This window comes from Topomyia yanbarensis, chromosome 3, assembly GCF_030247195.1.
Source record: "Topomyia yanbarensis strain Yona2022 chromosome 3, ASM3024719v1, whole genome shotgun sequence".
NCBI classification, from domain to species: Eukaryota; Metazoa; Arthropoda; class Insecta; order Diptera; family Culicidae; genus Topomyia; species Topomyia yanbarensis.
The window spans coordinates 375,874,861-375,891,913 of NC_080672.1; the positions used below are offsets into that span (position 1 = coordinate 375,874,861).

Sequence of the window (17,053 nt, forward strand, 5' to 3'; positions counted from 1 at the left end):
CCCCCTGATACAGTGCATTCACATTAAATTTTACTGTTTTCGAGAAAAACATGTATGGAGAAAAATTGATTTTTTTAATGTTAAGATACATAACCACCCCCCTTTTTCACTGTAAAAGTCTATTTTACATTGAAATTTACTGTAAAAACGTTAAAGTTTATTGTTTTTGTATTGTAGTATAACACTAAAACTTACTGTAAATTATTGTAAAATTACTGTACTGTCACAGTGAAAATCATGGTTTTGTTACTGTGCATTTCTATTCGGATAGCTTAATGACCCAATTGAAGTTTTATAGCACGCTACAAGTGAAATCTAGGTTTTATGTGTGGCTATAAAACTATCATAAAACTAAATATTATAAAATGACAATATAGTTCACTTCTACATACCTTAAAAGATACCACACTAGCGCCGCTATGGCACAAAGGGTAACTACTACACTGTAAATTTTGCCGCACGTAATGACAGTTCTCAGTACATTACAATACATTATAGTAGAGGTGGCAGCATTTCTCAATTAGGGAAAAAAGCTTTTGAATTTATTTTCTCTCCAGTAGGAGAAATCTATATGACATCGTTCTGATGAATGTATTATAGTACACACATGAGATAACGATAATTGCGTAGTCTGACCAGCTCATTGAGAGACACAGGAATAAGGAAACAAAAAATCTTTGCTGACGAAAATACTGAAAACCTGACCATTTGCTTACGTGTACTTATAACATTATTTAACATAGCTGGAGATTGTGCTACACAGAAAAAATATTTTGTAATTTTAAGTTTATTTTCATGCACATATTTGGAGCATGAATATAAATGTAAAATTAAGTTTCACCACAAATACACACGACTTGTCGTGCTTTCTTCAACGAATTTTATTATAATTTTACACGTGGATTGAAAATTATAGTTACTTTAAACGGAAAACCAAGGCACTTCAATGTATTTTTACTCGAATACTGCTGTAAAATGAATGACATGTAATATTACACGAATGAAAGTGTAAAATTGTATGCTGTCTGATGCTCCAATTGATTTTAACGTAATTTTCAATCAAATTTTTGATTCAATCTTTGTTTACATTCGTATTGATTTACATGTCGTTTAAATTTCTTTATATTTTTTGTGTAGTTTAAAGAACAAACCCTAACATGCAGATGACGCAAATACAAATTACACTGATAAACTCCCTAAATATCCAGCACGGTAAACACTGAGCTCAAACTGTTATTTTGCCTATGCTTCCGACATCATGGATTAGTACTAAACAAGTGAAAAAACGATTGACGCTGGTTGGATTTTCCAGGTTTCAACTGTAACGATACTATTGATTCTTACGTTGCGCGAGTCCAGCAGTATACTTAATATTTCAGGAAAAATACCAACACATGAGCAATTTTGCCCACTTTGCACTTCTAATTCGTGGACGCGTTTGACATTTCATTCTACGGCACACGCTAATCGCAGAATGATAGTTTTATGAGATTAAAATCCTTTTTCATCAACAGATGGCGTTACATTTATGTCTTTTATGATTCATATAGGATTTACAGGAGTGGACTATATTGTTAATGTATAATATTTGATAAAACCTCAATTATTACTAGGGTTGTTGTATTAGGTGAACAAAATTTTTTTGTACAGTCGTGATTCGCTGGTTGGACACTTTTTAACTGGACCGCTTTTTAGTTGGACCTCCGCTAGTTGGATCATTGTCCAACTAAAAAGTATCTGAACGTCAAAATCTCGTGTCAAATTTACTTTGACAATCAATCTGACAATATTTAGAGATGTGAAGAGATTCACACTGCCAACATCTCCTTTGGAGAGTTTTTGACATTGGTCAGTCGGTCCAACCTAAGAGAAGAGACGACAACAGGCTTCTTGCTCTTCTTAATTATCTCTACTAGGCCCTGCCGTAAATCTTAAGACAGAAAGCGTTCATCGTTGCCAGATTCCTTTTGCATGTTTTTTACAATTGCTGAAAATAATTGTACCTCAAAGCTCGCACTTCAACCATGAATTTACAATGCTAGCTGCATTTGAAAATTTAATGTAATTATTATTCATGTCTCTATTAACAATACACGTAGCTATATCGTCATTCAGGACTTTTATTCAATTGGCATGAAATGTTGATGTGTATGAGAAGCAGCCATAATAGATTCAGCAGCACTGTTTTCTATCCCGTTTGTAAATATAATGAACGTTCATCGTTGGCAAAACGACCAATCAGAAGCTGGTTCAATATTGAGGTTAGGACTGGATCAAATTAGCTACGCGATTGTCTTCTCTTCTCTTAGGGTCCAACTAGCGAATCAAATTCGTTAGTTGGGCAAGGCTGTGGCCCAACTAGCGAATCTCGACTGTATAAGTTGCATAAATTTTCATTCGAAAAACACATTTTTCTAGACAAAGGCCTTTATAAAGTAATTGTAGTCGAAAATATTCCTATATAATTAGTTGGACGATCTCATATAACCGTTCAAAAAATAGTAAAAAGCTCTTCAAGGTGAATTTTAACAATATTTTGAAAAATATGATGCAGTTTTTTCAAAATAAATGTAATACATTTGATTTGTTTTTAAAATATCATGAACAGCCAAATATGTCATTTTGTTTGTATTATGATAACTTTTAGTGTCTAGATTATGCGATATGGCAGGGGAATCACATATCACATAAGTGTCCTCACTCTCCCCTAACGATTTAAAAGAAAGAGAGCCATTATTTTCCACTAGAATTGACATTATTAAACGGTGGCTCTCTTAGGAATTAAAACGACACCATGTAAAATAAAGTATTTTCATGAAACAGACATGTTAGCATAGTCAACACAAAATAGAACAAAATAAAATGTTCAGAAGTTGGATCGAAAAATATTTTTTAAATTCTGGATTCTGAAAACGCCTAACGGGTGGTGCATCGAGTCAAGTTGAAATGCTTTTTTCGAGCTGAAATTTGAACCTTTCTAATATAATCAAAGAATACTACCGTCTTATACTAAGCTAGCCTGTTATCGATGGTAAAAAAGCAATAAATTCTCGTATTCTGGAATATATGATGATCGGTCATTTCAATTATGTTACAGCTTACTCCTCATAGGAGGATAAGTGGAAATATCCTATTGTATAAAGTTCAAGTCACTCTTCCTCTAATTAGAACAATAATCAATGTTGACATCATACCTTCATTTAGCCTTGAGCTTGACCGAAACACCGGCTTGTATGCCCTAGAGTTAACATCAATAAAACATTTCGCTGAATAATTTAAAAGACAAATTAGTGATTGTTTGCGGCAGCCATCAGTTGTCGCTATGGTGCATCATCATCCCTTCTGCAACACCTCTGATGCAATTGCTTAGGTGCTACATTCCGTTTCGGAACTAGACCTTTGTTTTCCATTAGATATCGCAACCAAACCTTTAACGTACAGCATAGTTATTGGGCCAGCACAACACTTCACAATGAAAGCCTGAAAAGGACGCACCAACACATTCCCGGCAATCGTCACTACCCATCTAATATGCAAAGTTACGACGAACGTTCCCCTTTGTTTGATTGTCACTCTTCCACCCGGGATATCTAGGTTGGATGGAATTGACCTCCAACACATTGCTGCTACCAACCGAAACCCGACGAATGTTTGTGTTGCTAATTTGTGCTGCCACTTTGCGCTTTGGACAAGCAATTAAAATTTAATTTTTCACTTACTATTTTCAGAACATACGTGCCTCTGTGTGGGCGAAAATCCCAACCATGGTTACACCAATTTCGACAATTTCATGTGGTCAATGTTAACAACCTTCCAGCTGATAACGCTCGACTATTGGGAGAATGTATATAATATGGTAAGTAGACGTGGTAGAAGTGCGCTAGTGCTGTGTTGGTCTATGGAATGTTTGCAAGATATGATCTTGATGGGTCTGTTAGAGGAATGATTCGTCTTACTCCAGCACAATCTGCTGTTCTATCTAATGCCCAATGGAAACATTTCTAATTATCTTCTTATGAATATTTATGAACTTATTTCTCACACTTTCATTAGCACACTTAAACACACTACATGAAGTTTATCCTGCATAAAGCCTCTATAGTAGCGATTTTTATAATTTATGCCTATCGGAGCTATACTGAGTTTAGACTAGTGGTACCAGTTTATGTTCCAGAGTTAGCTGAAAGATAAACTCTAATTAAAAATTTTAGATTTCCGAATTCCGTTCTAGTTTTCATGTTTCCGACTCTAGTTTCAGAATAAAATTTTCAAAATCATCAAGCAGCAGTATGTTGTTGTAAGGTATTCCATTTTTGTTTGATTTGAGTTAGTTTTAGCAAAAAATTCCAACGCTCGCCACCTGAAGAGCAACGATATGTCTAGATAACTATTATTCACTATCAAGATGAAGAGAAAGAAAGGTGGGAACATTTTACACTTTTGAGTGTATTAATTTACTTTATTTCTTTATTTATTTCTTACCTTCGGTATACACCGTACAGACACATTTTAAAACTATATATTTTTTATTAATAACTTATATCTATGTTTGGAAACGTTAAAATCATACACTGAAGAAGCTTCGTTAAATCTGCGACAACACCTTTTCAGTGGATTATTTTGTCCATATGAAGTACGTTGTCTAGGGATCCACAACAGAGTGGGGTTACGGAGAACACGAGGAGGCGCATACAAATTAACGCCCAAGAGAAGATCGGGACTGTCGATATTACCTGACGGCAAGTCGAAAACAAAAACTCTTTGCAGGAAGATACGGCGAGTCGCCAGAGTCTGCAGACCGAGTAGCATGCATCTATCGGCATAAGGAGGCAACACTGAATCATTCCATGGAAGTTTCCTGAGGGCGAATCGCACAAAACATCTTTGTATACTCAATTTGAACGGCATGGTATGGTGCCCACACTTACCCACACTTCTGATCAGGGCACAGTAAAGTGCTTTTAGTGCGTAGAAATCATCGAAGTCCGCCGTGTTCCGCTTTAAGAAGCCCAGCATTCCGAAAGTCTTAGCAGTTGTCGCGGTGATATGGTCGGAAAAGCTTAACTTCCTATCGAAGAGCTGTCCCAAGTCACGGATCGAGTCGACGCTTTCAATTGTTCTTCCTTGTAGGCAGTATTCATAACGTCCTGGAGTAAGCAAGCGTCCGAAACTAATTACTTGGCCCTTATTAACGTTGACTTCCATTCCGTTAAGCGTGCACCATTCTTGAATAGTACAGATATCTTCTTGAAGCACTACGGCGTCAAGTGCAGAAGCGATAGTTCGGAAGATTTTGAGATCGTCCGCGCAATTTCCCAGACTTGACCCGACTTCAGATATCGTTAATAAACAAAATAAAAATAAGCCGTCCCAGATGACTGCCTTGCGGGACACCTGTTGGTGTTCTGAGTGTGCTTGAGTGCGTGTTTTTTATGCTCACTAATGCCGAGCGATCGGAAAGATACGACTGCAATCAGTTAGTCAGCCAGGTGGGAAATCCTAAACGCTTTAATTTCATGATTGCGATGTTGTGCGGTACTTTGTCGAAAGCTTTTGAAAAATCGATGTAAATTACGTCCACCTGATGACGCTTCTCGACGGCGGGAAACAACTTAGAAGTGTAAGCTATCAGGTTAGAAGTTGTTGATCGTTTCGTGACAAACCCGTGTTGATACTCCGAGATAATGTGGGATGCAGTTGCATACGTGACGTTGTAAACCAGCTTTTCGAGAACTTTGGAGAGACAGTTTAATAATGAGATACCTCTGTAATTTTTGGACGTTGTGAATATTTCCAGCCTTATGGATGGGAACGATTGGAGCTTATTTCCAGGCGATAGGGAAAATGCCTTCAGTCAGAGAGCGATTGAAAATGATGCATACTAGAAGAGACAGCATCGTGGGCGCAGCTTTTTATAAATTGGGGCGAGAGATGATCGGGGTCAGGCCCTTTCGACGAATCAACAGCAGTCAGAGCCTTCAAGACGTCAGCTCGACTTACAGTGGGATGGGGGAGATTTATGTTGTACGATGGTAATGTTTCCGAATACTCTTCCGAAGGGACGGTATAGTCGCTACCAAACACTCCGCGAAAGAAATCAGCAAACAAATTTACCATATCAGCTGGAGATTGCGCGCTTGCGTTTCCAAGGAAAACATCAGTGGGAGTACTACCTGATCGTTTTCTGCTGCTAACGAATTTCCAAAATGTTTCAGGGTGATCGCGAAGGCTATTTTGCACATGATTCAAATACTCACGAAAAGCGGAATTCCGGGCAGTTTCGTATTGCAGTTCTATCCGTCGAAGAGTAACTTTGTTTTTGTCTGATGTATGGCGGAAATAACGCTTGCGTTGTTTTCGCAGGGCATTACGCAAACGGCGAATCTCAGCGTTCCACCATGAAAATTCGAAATCCACCCTGTTGACTCGTTTCAGTGGAACCTTTTGGCGGAGTATGCCATATACTTTGCCATAAAACAGCGCTACTGCTTCGTCAAGCTCATTACAACACATTAAGTCGGTCCATTCGATAGTGGCAATCAGTGCGCAGATTTCGTCAAAGTTGCAACGGCTAAAGTCAAAATCAAGGTCGTCAATCGAATGAAATGAATCATCTACAGCAGCAGGACAAACGGTTTGCGGTGAGGGTCGATTTTGAGAATAGCAGTCGAAGGTTCATGCAGCTCTACGATATCAGTGTTGTTTACGAATGCAAGATCGAGGATCCTCCCGTTCACATTCGTCAATGAGCAGATCTGGTGCAGACCGCCTGCAACCATAGACTCCGTTACAGCTATTTCTTGTTTCGAAGAGGCATTAATAAGTAGGTAACATTTTAGATCATTATCGAGCGACTACTGAAGGCGTGAAAGATTGTGGTCTCCAAAAACGAGAACAGTGTCGGTGCTGCCAGCATTGTCTAGAATTGTTTGAACGGCATTAGCGTGCGCATGATACAAATCCGGATCACTATTTGGCCTGAGATAAACACAGCTAATATCAGAGTTAAAAATATTCAATTTCATTGAATGAAAATTGATCACATTCAGCCGCATTCATTTTCAATATTCAGTGACGCAGCTGAAAACGTCAAACGAACAAACCGCCTATTCATCCATGCATATTTTCATTCGGCTCCGATTATTACACGAAGCGACCGCGCAGCAATGAATCAAACGCATCAAAGTAGGCCCTGGCACAATGTAAGCGATGATGATTGTTGTTTCATATGTTTTATCGGCATTTGAAAACATTTTACTAGTTAATTAGTGTAATGAATATATTGTACGATATTCAACTGAATGAATAAGATGGATAGTTGAATGAATATTTTTTCTATTCACCGCGAGTCGTAACAGGTTCGTTTTCAGACGTCAAAAAAGAGCTTCGATTTTTTTTAACTCTGGCTAATATATACAGATTGATTCGGGAGGGCGATACGCACGGCGATTTGCCCCAGGCGTTCAATTCCAGATAAGCTTAGCTGCGAGCCTACGAGGTTATTCTTTACCGCTATTAGGACGCCACCGCCTCGACGCAGATGACTGCTTGTTGAGTTTCGGTCGCAGCGGTATATTACGTAGTTCGTCGAGAGTTCAGCGTTTAATATATCTTCGCGCAGCTATGTTTCCGTTAGGACAATGACGTCGTAGTCACTAGAAGAAAGTGCTAGATGGAATTCTTGTGTTTTCTTTCTCATTCGGGAAGAAACTGCTCGGAATGTGCGGCAACTTCGGGAACAGGCAATACAGGATATGAAACAGGCGATATAACTAGTTGGAAGGAGGGCGAAGAGCAGCGGAAGCAGTCATTGTTGCTGAGTCGGGCGCATTCGGTTTCCAAAAAACCTTTCTGGAATTCGACTTCTTTTCATATTCACGATAGGCAATTCCAACTGGCCATGTAGACGCCGTCATAGCCTTTTCTTTGAGATTCGTGGGCATGCCAACTTTGTAGAAAACAAAATTCAGCGTTCTAGGATCTCTGCCACGAGGGACAAACTTGACGACTATGATGTCCGAATTTCCGAGTTTATCCGCAGCTAGCTTGGTGACGTTTTCATCAGGAACATCGGGCGAAATGCCTGACAGATACAACCAAAACTTGTTATCTTCACTATCCACAGCGATAGATGGTGTCAATGAACCGACGGCATCAGTACCACGAAGCAGCTTAGAATGATTGGAGCCTATATCGTCGTTGTCTCTCTTTCTTTTAGCAGAGTTAAAGGAAAATTGTCGCGGTCCAGGAACCGGCGTTTTTGGTACAGCGTCGATCAACGTTTTGAAGTTGGTCCGAATTTCCACCTTTAATTTGCGGACTCAACAGACACTAATGCCTTACGAAAACGTGCTGTGTCCATGATATTTTTGCAGGTGTTACATATCCAAAATAAGTTTGACTTGTTAACAACAGCGGCAAATAATTCGTCGTTTAGTCCGCAGCAATTTGCGCAAAATTATACTTCTAGAATTAAACATGGCGTCCGGGCCGCTGGAAGTAAACATAAACATTCGGACGAGCATCTTTGGTGCACTATGAAAAAAGAGAAAAGGCCTTTTTAACTCGAAACTACCGATAAAAATAATTATGACCGAACCAAAACAAAACTTATGGCAACAGAAAAACCCACAAAGCCATTTGTTTGTGCTTTTCCTCTTCATATCCTCCTGTTTTATCGGTTTTATCGAAGAAAAATGACAACCTCACTCACACATAGAAAGAGATGTGCCCACCTGTATCCGTCTTGATTATCTATCATATCTCCAATATCCACAGATAACAGACATTTGAGCTTGATTCGAAATATGTGTAATATGTGTAAAACCGTTGGTAGCGGTCGTTTTGTTGATGGGCTGATATTCATAAAAATAAAAAAATAGACAGAATAGGCAGAAAAAGTAGTTGTTTTAAATAAAACGAAGAAAGATTCAAAATTTCTTATATTTACTATGCTGTGATACCTACTGTTAATGTTAAACATGTCACAAAAAAATCCCACCTCAAACATCAGTCTATATCATTTAGTACTAGTAAACAAAGTTAGAGGTAACATGGATGATTTCGTGACGTTTGAACATGCAATGTAAGCAGTACAGTTAATCCTTAAAAGGAAATGCATAAAAAATCGAAATTTATGAAATGAAATTTATGAAATGGTGCTTAAGGATCTCGACAATATGTAAAAATATGAAGACAGCATGTTTTATGTCTTAATTTATTGTTTTGATTTTACGAAATTCTCTTGGTCATTATATATTATGTTTAAAAGAGTTTTGAAGGATTGAAAACGTTTTTAGAGATTTACGTAGGTTTAACTGAAAACCTGGTCAAGTCTCCCCATGTTCCCTTATTCGATACTAACACGTGTAGCAAGCATCTGAGAAATTTTCAATAACTTCCACTGTTTAACGATTATAAAGTTTTTAATTAAATTGGATCTAGTCTAAATGTCTGTAAACTGTGGAATAATCGTTCTATTCTTCGGAGGCTTCCACCATCACAAGATAAGAAATTTGCATTATCCGTTATCTCAGCTGCCATATGTTTACCCAGACAAACATAGTCTTTACTAATTCTACCTCCCGACCAACACATATATGTACCAAGAACGATTAAAATGTATGCATAGCGCTCGAATGTTAAACATTGTTTCCCTTGTAAAACACCCCTGCAAATTAGGTCCCATCTGTGCCACTCAGCATGCCCAAAAAACATAGGAACATATTGCACCGATTTAATTGAGTATCATGTCGCGCAACCTTCGTTCCGGTACGTCAACCGAACATTCCAACCCCCTCGCGCTTTTGGAGGGTAATGAATGGGGGGATGCCACCGAACAGGCAGCGAATATTTAATTTGTAACCTATCTATTCCAGTATGCATAAGCACATGACCGCGAGGAACCGAAATAATTCAAAATCGTTTTGCATCCCCAAAGTGTTTTGCGTAATTAATTGGAATTTTCCGTGTGGAGGCATAAATCCTTTTCATCGGTGCAATTATATTCAAATGATAAAATGGACGAGGAGTGACGGTCGGTGTGTGCATAGTTCACGATATCATGAAAATTGGCGAAATTTCATAGATTAGTATAATATTGCTGGTGTGGATTTTAATCGATTCGATTTTGCTATTTAGTTGAGCAAATCAAAACGGATGTCGAGCGGAAGTGGAGTGCTCTCTGGTGTTTATTCGAAAATTGATACAGTTGTTAACAACATTTCGTGTACTGCTGAGCTTGTTTGAAGGCTATTCAAAAATAGCAGATTTTCACGTCTTTTGGGACACCACCAGTTTTGTGCATCGGATACAATTCGATTGACACAAAAATTTGGGTTTTTATATATTGACCCTAGATGAACAATTCCTCCAAATTTGGTTCAAATCCGTGAAGGTCGATTTCAAGTTTGCATATTTTTTGATCACTTCGCGTGGACTGACCCATATGGCTTTTTATAGACTTTTCGGTGGTACCCAAAGGGGAAAAACAGATCGAAATGGTGAGTGAAAGTAAAGCAATTATGTGAAAAAATTCCTCCAGAAGCAGGATTCAAACCCACAACCTTTGAGACTCCGGCCCAACGCACAAACCCTTATGCTATCCCTGGGATATGATGACGCCCCAGATAGAACATATGATTATAGCATTGGCGACGGTGATCGTGTCCTGCCTACAAAGCGAGATCATACACAACTGCAACTGCCACCCAACACATTTGATCTATTTAATTTCAATGCATTGCACTTAACTGTTAACCTTAAATCTACAGTTGGTTACAAACAAAATGTCGAACAAGCTGGGCTTACGTGAAACTGTCGCCAATCTGTTTAGACGGCTCAGCACAAAAGAATTTCTTCAAGTGTAACTATTTTCAAGGTATTTAATGATTGCCGTTGTGGCCGATTAATGGTGGAAAGCTGGAAAATAAAGAAAATAAAAAGTTCGCTCACCAAAATCAAATGCCAGAGCCAAATAAAATGTGCTTCTAAGTGCCAAAAACTAGGTTAAACAATCAACACGATTGGCATGCGAATTCGGTTTTTCAACCTAAACAGTACACTGCATTTTGAAGAAAAACAACGTAATTTACCATAGAACAATTTGCTACCGTACACTTCACCGTGAACACTTTGCGAACAGGGTGATGAATCGTACTTCACATTTTCGCACCATAAATGATGTGAAAATGATGACTATTAAAATGTGCCGGACAATCTAGATTCGAACCGAATGTACGGGCTGCCATTTTTGGGAAGGGTGTTTCAGTGCCACTGATCCGTCCAAACAAAGCTATGGCGGTCGATGTAGATGTTTATATCAGAAAATGCTTGCCAAAATTGAAGCAATTCATCGTGAATGTTCTGGCAACCAGGCACAATAAGAAGTACATGGCGGTGACAGGCGAGCCTGAAGCCGGGCCTGATATATATTGTACGTAGAACAGAATAATTTTGATCGAGAACGTGGTAGGCTGAAATTTGTGCAACAAATTTATCGCTATCATTCATTCATTTAAAAATAAATTGAATAGGTTATAAGCATTTATATCGCTTTGAATCCTGTGTTGGATCTGGCGAAAGGAAAGCAGCTAGACGGTAAGCGAAGTTAATTCACGCTTAAGCTCTTCTGACATAACCTTAAAATAATGTCCTACAGATACCTTGTGAGTAAAATCTATTTTCCCGGCGCGAAAGATTAGGATTAGGCGATCGAATCTTTTTGTACCTCCAACAAAGGGAAGATAAATGTAAGCCCATCACGTTTTCCCTACTACTAATGCTGATATTAATGCAAATAAATTATTTTAGCTTTAAGCAGTCGCTACGAAAACGCGCTGCTATAAGGACCTTCCGAAATATATTCCAACATCCTTAAAGATTTCTCGGAATGGAGATTGCAGAACAAGGTCACGACTGCGGGTCGTGCGATCGACCGAATTCAGCCGATATTGGGATGGTAGCTTGTGATGCGTGCGGAGTTTGGCATCATTACATTTGTGCTGGTGTGTCTCCCGGAGTGTCGAATCGTCCGTGGCATTGTCGTATGTGCCAACCTCCGTCGTCGCTTCTGGCAACCGAGAAGAAGAAGCCCGGTATGTAGGAAAGCCGAAAAAAGGAAAAAAGTTATTCCCAAGGTCGGGACGAATAGCTTGCAAATGGAAACACCGAAAAGAAACGCAGGAAAGAATACCGGAAATGTAGAGGGAAAATCGGTTCGGTCGTTTACGTCGAGTGCCGCAGCTCAAGCACAATTAGCGATGCGGCAACTGGAGGAACAGCGACGTTTACAAGAAGCGAGACTAGAGCTAGAACGCTCACAGCTTGAGGAAGAGCGAATCCAAAAGCAGAAAGAGCTGGCGTTGAAGAGTAAGGAACTCGCTGCCCTTGAGGAGTACCTCCACCAGAAGCGCGAATTGAAGAACAACTTAATGAAACTGGAACTGGATCAAGCATTCGTACTGCTCATTCTAGTAGGTTCAGTTTGCAAAACCAAGAAATTGACTCTAAGCAACAGTCAAATATATCTTTGAGAACGGATAGCAACGATCAATCGATTGACCCTTCGTTTGTGTCTGGAGCCGATGGAGTGAAATGGGTGGAATGGTGGATTAAGAGTCTACGTAATCCGGGGTCAGTTATGGAAGGTTCACCACAGTTGAGTGTAGATGTTCGCAAACCATCGCAGCAATCTGGAACATTGCAAACCTCAATTCCGACTGATGATTCACAATATCAGCATACATCACATCGAAAGGTATCGAGGGACCCGAGACCACAGGCAGACGAAATTTCACTGGGCTCGGAAGAATGTGGAAAGGAAGAACCAGCCGCTCGAGCGGAGGTCAACCAGGTAGGGTCATCTGTGAATCAGTTGGCTGCTAGACAGATCTGGCCGAAGAAATTACCGATATTTTCGGGTGCACCAGAAGAATGGCCGTTATTTTACAGCAGCTACGTTTCTGCTAACGATGCGTGCGGTTTCACCGATGTCGAAAATCTCATTCGACTTCGTGAGTGTTTGCGAGGACCAGCGCGAGAGGCGGTTGTAACGAAATTGATGTTTCCGAATAGCGTACAGTCAATCCTTGAAACTCTGAAGCGGCTATACGGAAGACCAGAGCTACTAGTAAAAAATTTGCTAGCGAAAGTCCGGTGTGTTGAAGCGCCAAAACCAGAAAGACTGGACACCTTAATTAACTTCGGCCTGACGGTGCAACAGTTGTGCGATCATCTTGAAGCAGCGAACCTGCAAGCACACTTGACAAATCCAACGCTATTAAAGGAGCTAGTTGATAAGCTTCCAGCAGCGATCAAGTTGGATTGGGTGCGACATAAGAGAGGATTCCCTGAACCGTCATTGAAAGAGTTTGGTATGTTCATGGACAGATTGGCGATGGATGCGAGTGAAGTTACCACAATGGCGCAGTCAAAGGGAGAGTTCACTAAGCAAGAGAAAGGGAAATCGCGAGAAAGGGGTCATCTGCATACCCATAGCGACTCAGTAGAGGCGGAAAAGGTGAGCATAGAGAGAACGCCTTGCCCGATATGTACGAAAGTCGATCACAGGATCCGGAATTGCGAGAAGTTCAAACAGATGGACCTTCAGAGTCGGTTGAAAGCAGTTGAAAAGTGGAGGCTCTGCGAAGTATGCTTGTTTGACCACGGAAAATGGCAGTGCCGATCAAGGTACAGATGCAATATCGGAACTTGCCGTTTGAAGCATCATCCGCTTCTTCACCAAAGCACATCAGCGACACGATCAGTTATCTCCGAGTGCCACGCACATGGTCAAACTCGTGGGTCAGTGCTTTTCAGAGTAGTGCCAGTTACGCTACACAACGGAAACCGTAGATACGAGACATATGCCTTTCTTGACGACGGATCATCGCTCACATTAATAGAGCAGAGCGTGGCACGATTTCTCGAAGTCGAAGGTCAACCGGAACCACTACAGCTGAAGTGGACTTCAAACGTTGTTCGCAATGAATGCGACTCAAGAAGAATGAGTTTAGAAATCTCTGAGAAAGGTCAACGGATACGGTATGCTCTGAAGGACGTCCACACTGTTGGCGATCTTAGTCTTCCGAAGCAAAGCCTGCCATTCGAAAAAATGAATCAATGCCTCCCACACTTGCAAGGACTTCCTGTCTCGTCATACTGCGATGCAGTACCGAAAGTTTTAATAGGTTTGCAGAATCTTGAGCTGCTCGCTCCTTTGGAAAGTCGTGTTGGAAAGGCTGGTGACCCGATAGCAGTCCGAAGTTTGTTGGGATGGGCTGTGTATGGATCAACAGGAGAAGGTGGCTCGCAAAACTTCGTCAATAAACATGAATGCAATTGTGAAGCTGATCTCGAACTAAACGAGATGATCCGACAACGTTTTGTCATTGAAGATGTCGGAGTTTCTGTAGTGCCGCAATCAGAACCGGCAGAAGAGAAGCGAGCCCGACAAATTTTAGAGACTACGACGAAGCGAATGGCGGACGGCAAGTTCGAGACGGTTCTGCTCTGGAAAAGTGAAACCATTCAACTCCCGGATAGCCGATCAATGGCCCTCCATAGATTGAAAAGCTTAGAAGCCAAATTGGCCAGAGATCCAGCGCTACGGGATAACGTTAACAAACAGATAACGGAATACATCAAGAAATGTTACGCTCACAAAGCATCAAAAGCAGAGCTTGCTGACGCGAATGCATCCAGGATTTGGTATCTACCATTGAATGTAGTTCTGCACCCTCGAAAGCCGAACAAGAAGCGACTCGTGTGGGATGCTGCTGCTCGGGTGAAAGGTGTGCCGCTAAACTCCCAGCTTCTGAAAGGACCCGATCTTCTCACGACTTTGCCGTCTGTGATATGCAAGTTTAGAGAGCATCGCATCGGTTTCGGAGGCGACATTCGGGAGATGTTCCATCAAATCCGAATCAGACCAGCGGACAAGCATTCTCAGCGGTTTCTCTTTCGTTTTGATCCGGATCAGCCAGCAGAAGACTACGTGATGGATGTAGCCACATTCGGGGCGACATGCTCGCCATGCTCCGCCCAGTACATAATGAGAAAAAATGCGGAAGAGTCTACGGGGCAGTATCCTGAAGCTGTGAAGGCTATCATCACTAAAACCTACATGGATGACTACTTCGACAGCGCGGACTCAGCAATGGAGGCATCAACTCGAGCGGTGCAAGTGAAAACTGTCCACAGCTATGCAGGGTTCGAGATGAGAAATTGGGTGAGCAGCAGTCGCGAAGTTCTGGAGGTACTTGGAGAAAACAGTGTTCATCAGCCCCTCTCGTTCGTGTGCAACAAAGAAGAGATGTGGGAAAGAGTTTTGGGAATGATGTGGGATCCTAACAACGACATATTCTTGTTCTCTGCCGGCATGCGAGAAACTCTGGAACCATACATCTTAGGAGAAAGAAGACCGACCAAACGGATAGCTCTGCGCTGTATAATGAGTCTATTCGACCCGCTTGGACTCTTGGCCCCTTACTTAATACACGGTCGTATGCTGATCCAGGATACTTGGCGCTCTGGTATTTTGTGGGATGAAGAAATGCGCGATCCGGAGTTCGAGAAATGGAAGCGATGGACCACGCTTCTCCGGGGAATAAAAAGGCTACAGATTCCTCGGTATTATTTTTTCCTCGTAGGACCCGGTCCGTACCAATCTCTTCAACTTCACATATTCACGGATGCCAGCGAAGCGGGTTACGGATGTGCAGCATATTTCCGAGCAGTTAACAATGGGACTGTGCAGTGCTCCCTAGTGATGGCCAAAAGTAAAGTGGCGCCATTGAAAAAACTCTCAATCCCGAGAATGGAGTTACAAGCCGCCGTTCTGGGAGCGCGATTGATGAAGACCGTTAGCGACAGCCACACAGTGAACATCACCGGCCGGTTTCTGTGGACAGACTCGACAACAGTCTTGTCGTGGATCCGTTCGGATCACAGACGATATAAGCAGTACGTAGCCCATCGCACTGGCGAAATACAGTCTAAAACCAATCCAGAGGACTGGCGTTGGGTACCGACAAAAGAAAACGTAGCTGATGCATTGACAAAGTGGGGAAAAGATACGGATCCTGATTCCAATGGAAGGTGGTTCACCGCACCTTCGTTCCTGAATCGTCCTGAGGAGGAATGGCTGAAGCAGAAACAGATTCCAGTTGATACTGTCGAAGAACTGCGACCACAATACGTTCTACACCACATTTCCTTACCAAAACAGCCGCTGGACGTCAGCAGAATCTCTAAGTGGAACATTTTGGTTCGCACCGTAGCTCAAGCATTCCGGTTCATTTCTAACTGCCGGAGGCGAATGAAGGACTTACCAGCGGAAACAGTAACCGCAACATCGAATCAGGCACGATTCATAAAGCATCCCATATCGACGGTGAAAGTTCCCTTACGACAGGAGGAGTACTTGAGGGCAGAGCAGTTTTTGTGGCGAGTCGCCCAGAGTGAAATTTACCCTGATGAGATGAAAATATTGGAGAACAATAGAGGCCTACCAATCGGTGAACAGAAGATGATTGATAAATCTAGCGAAGTTTACAAGGATTCACCGTTTGCCGACGAGTTCGGCGTGCTTCGAGTTGACGGTCGAACAGCAAACGCTGAGTTCGTGCCATTTGACGCCCGTTTTCCGATTATTTTGCCGAGGCAACACCTTATCACTTCTCGAATCCTGGATCACTACCATCGTAAGCTGGGCCACGCGGGAAAGGAGATGATGGTGAACGAGCTGCGACAGCAATTTGAAGTGAGACAAATCCGATCTGCGGTTGACAATGTTATTAAATGTTGCCAGTGGTGTAAAATAAATAAATGCGCGCCGAAAGCTCCCAGAATGGCTCCGCTTCCTGAGCAACGATTGTCATCGCACGTTCGACCGTTTAGCTACGTTGGCGTGGATTACATGGGGCCATATGAAGTTAGTATTGGCAGAAGAAAAGAGAAGCGATACGTGGCTGTGTTTACGTGTCTGGTGGTTCGCGCAATCCATCTAGAGGTCGCCCATAGTCTTTCTACCGACTCGTGCGTGATGGCTATT

The 17,053-nt window shown here is 41.5% G+C and overlaps 1 protein-coding gene across 7 annotated transcripts in view; it reads left to right on the forward strand.

Moving 5' to 3' along the window:
- LOC131693655 (sodium channel protein 60E-like) overlaps positions 1-17,053 on the forward strand; it is a 695,995-nt gene that overhangs the window by 596,336 nt on the left and 82,606 nt on the right. For all 7 annotated transcript variants that reach the window (XM_058981667.1, XM_058981672.1, XM_058981670.1 and 4 more), the window contains exon 9: positions 3,729-3,856. In XM_058981667.1, coding sequence (XP_058837650.1) covers positions 3,729-3,856 — 128 coding nt within the window. The remainder of the gene's footprint in view (positions 1-3,728; positions 3,857-17,053) is intronic.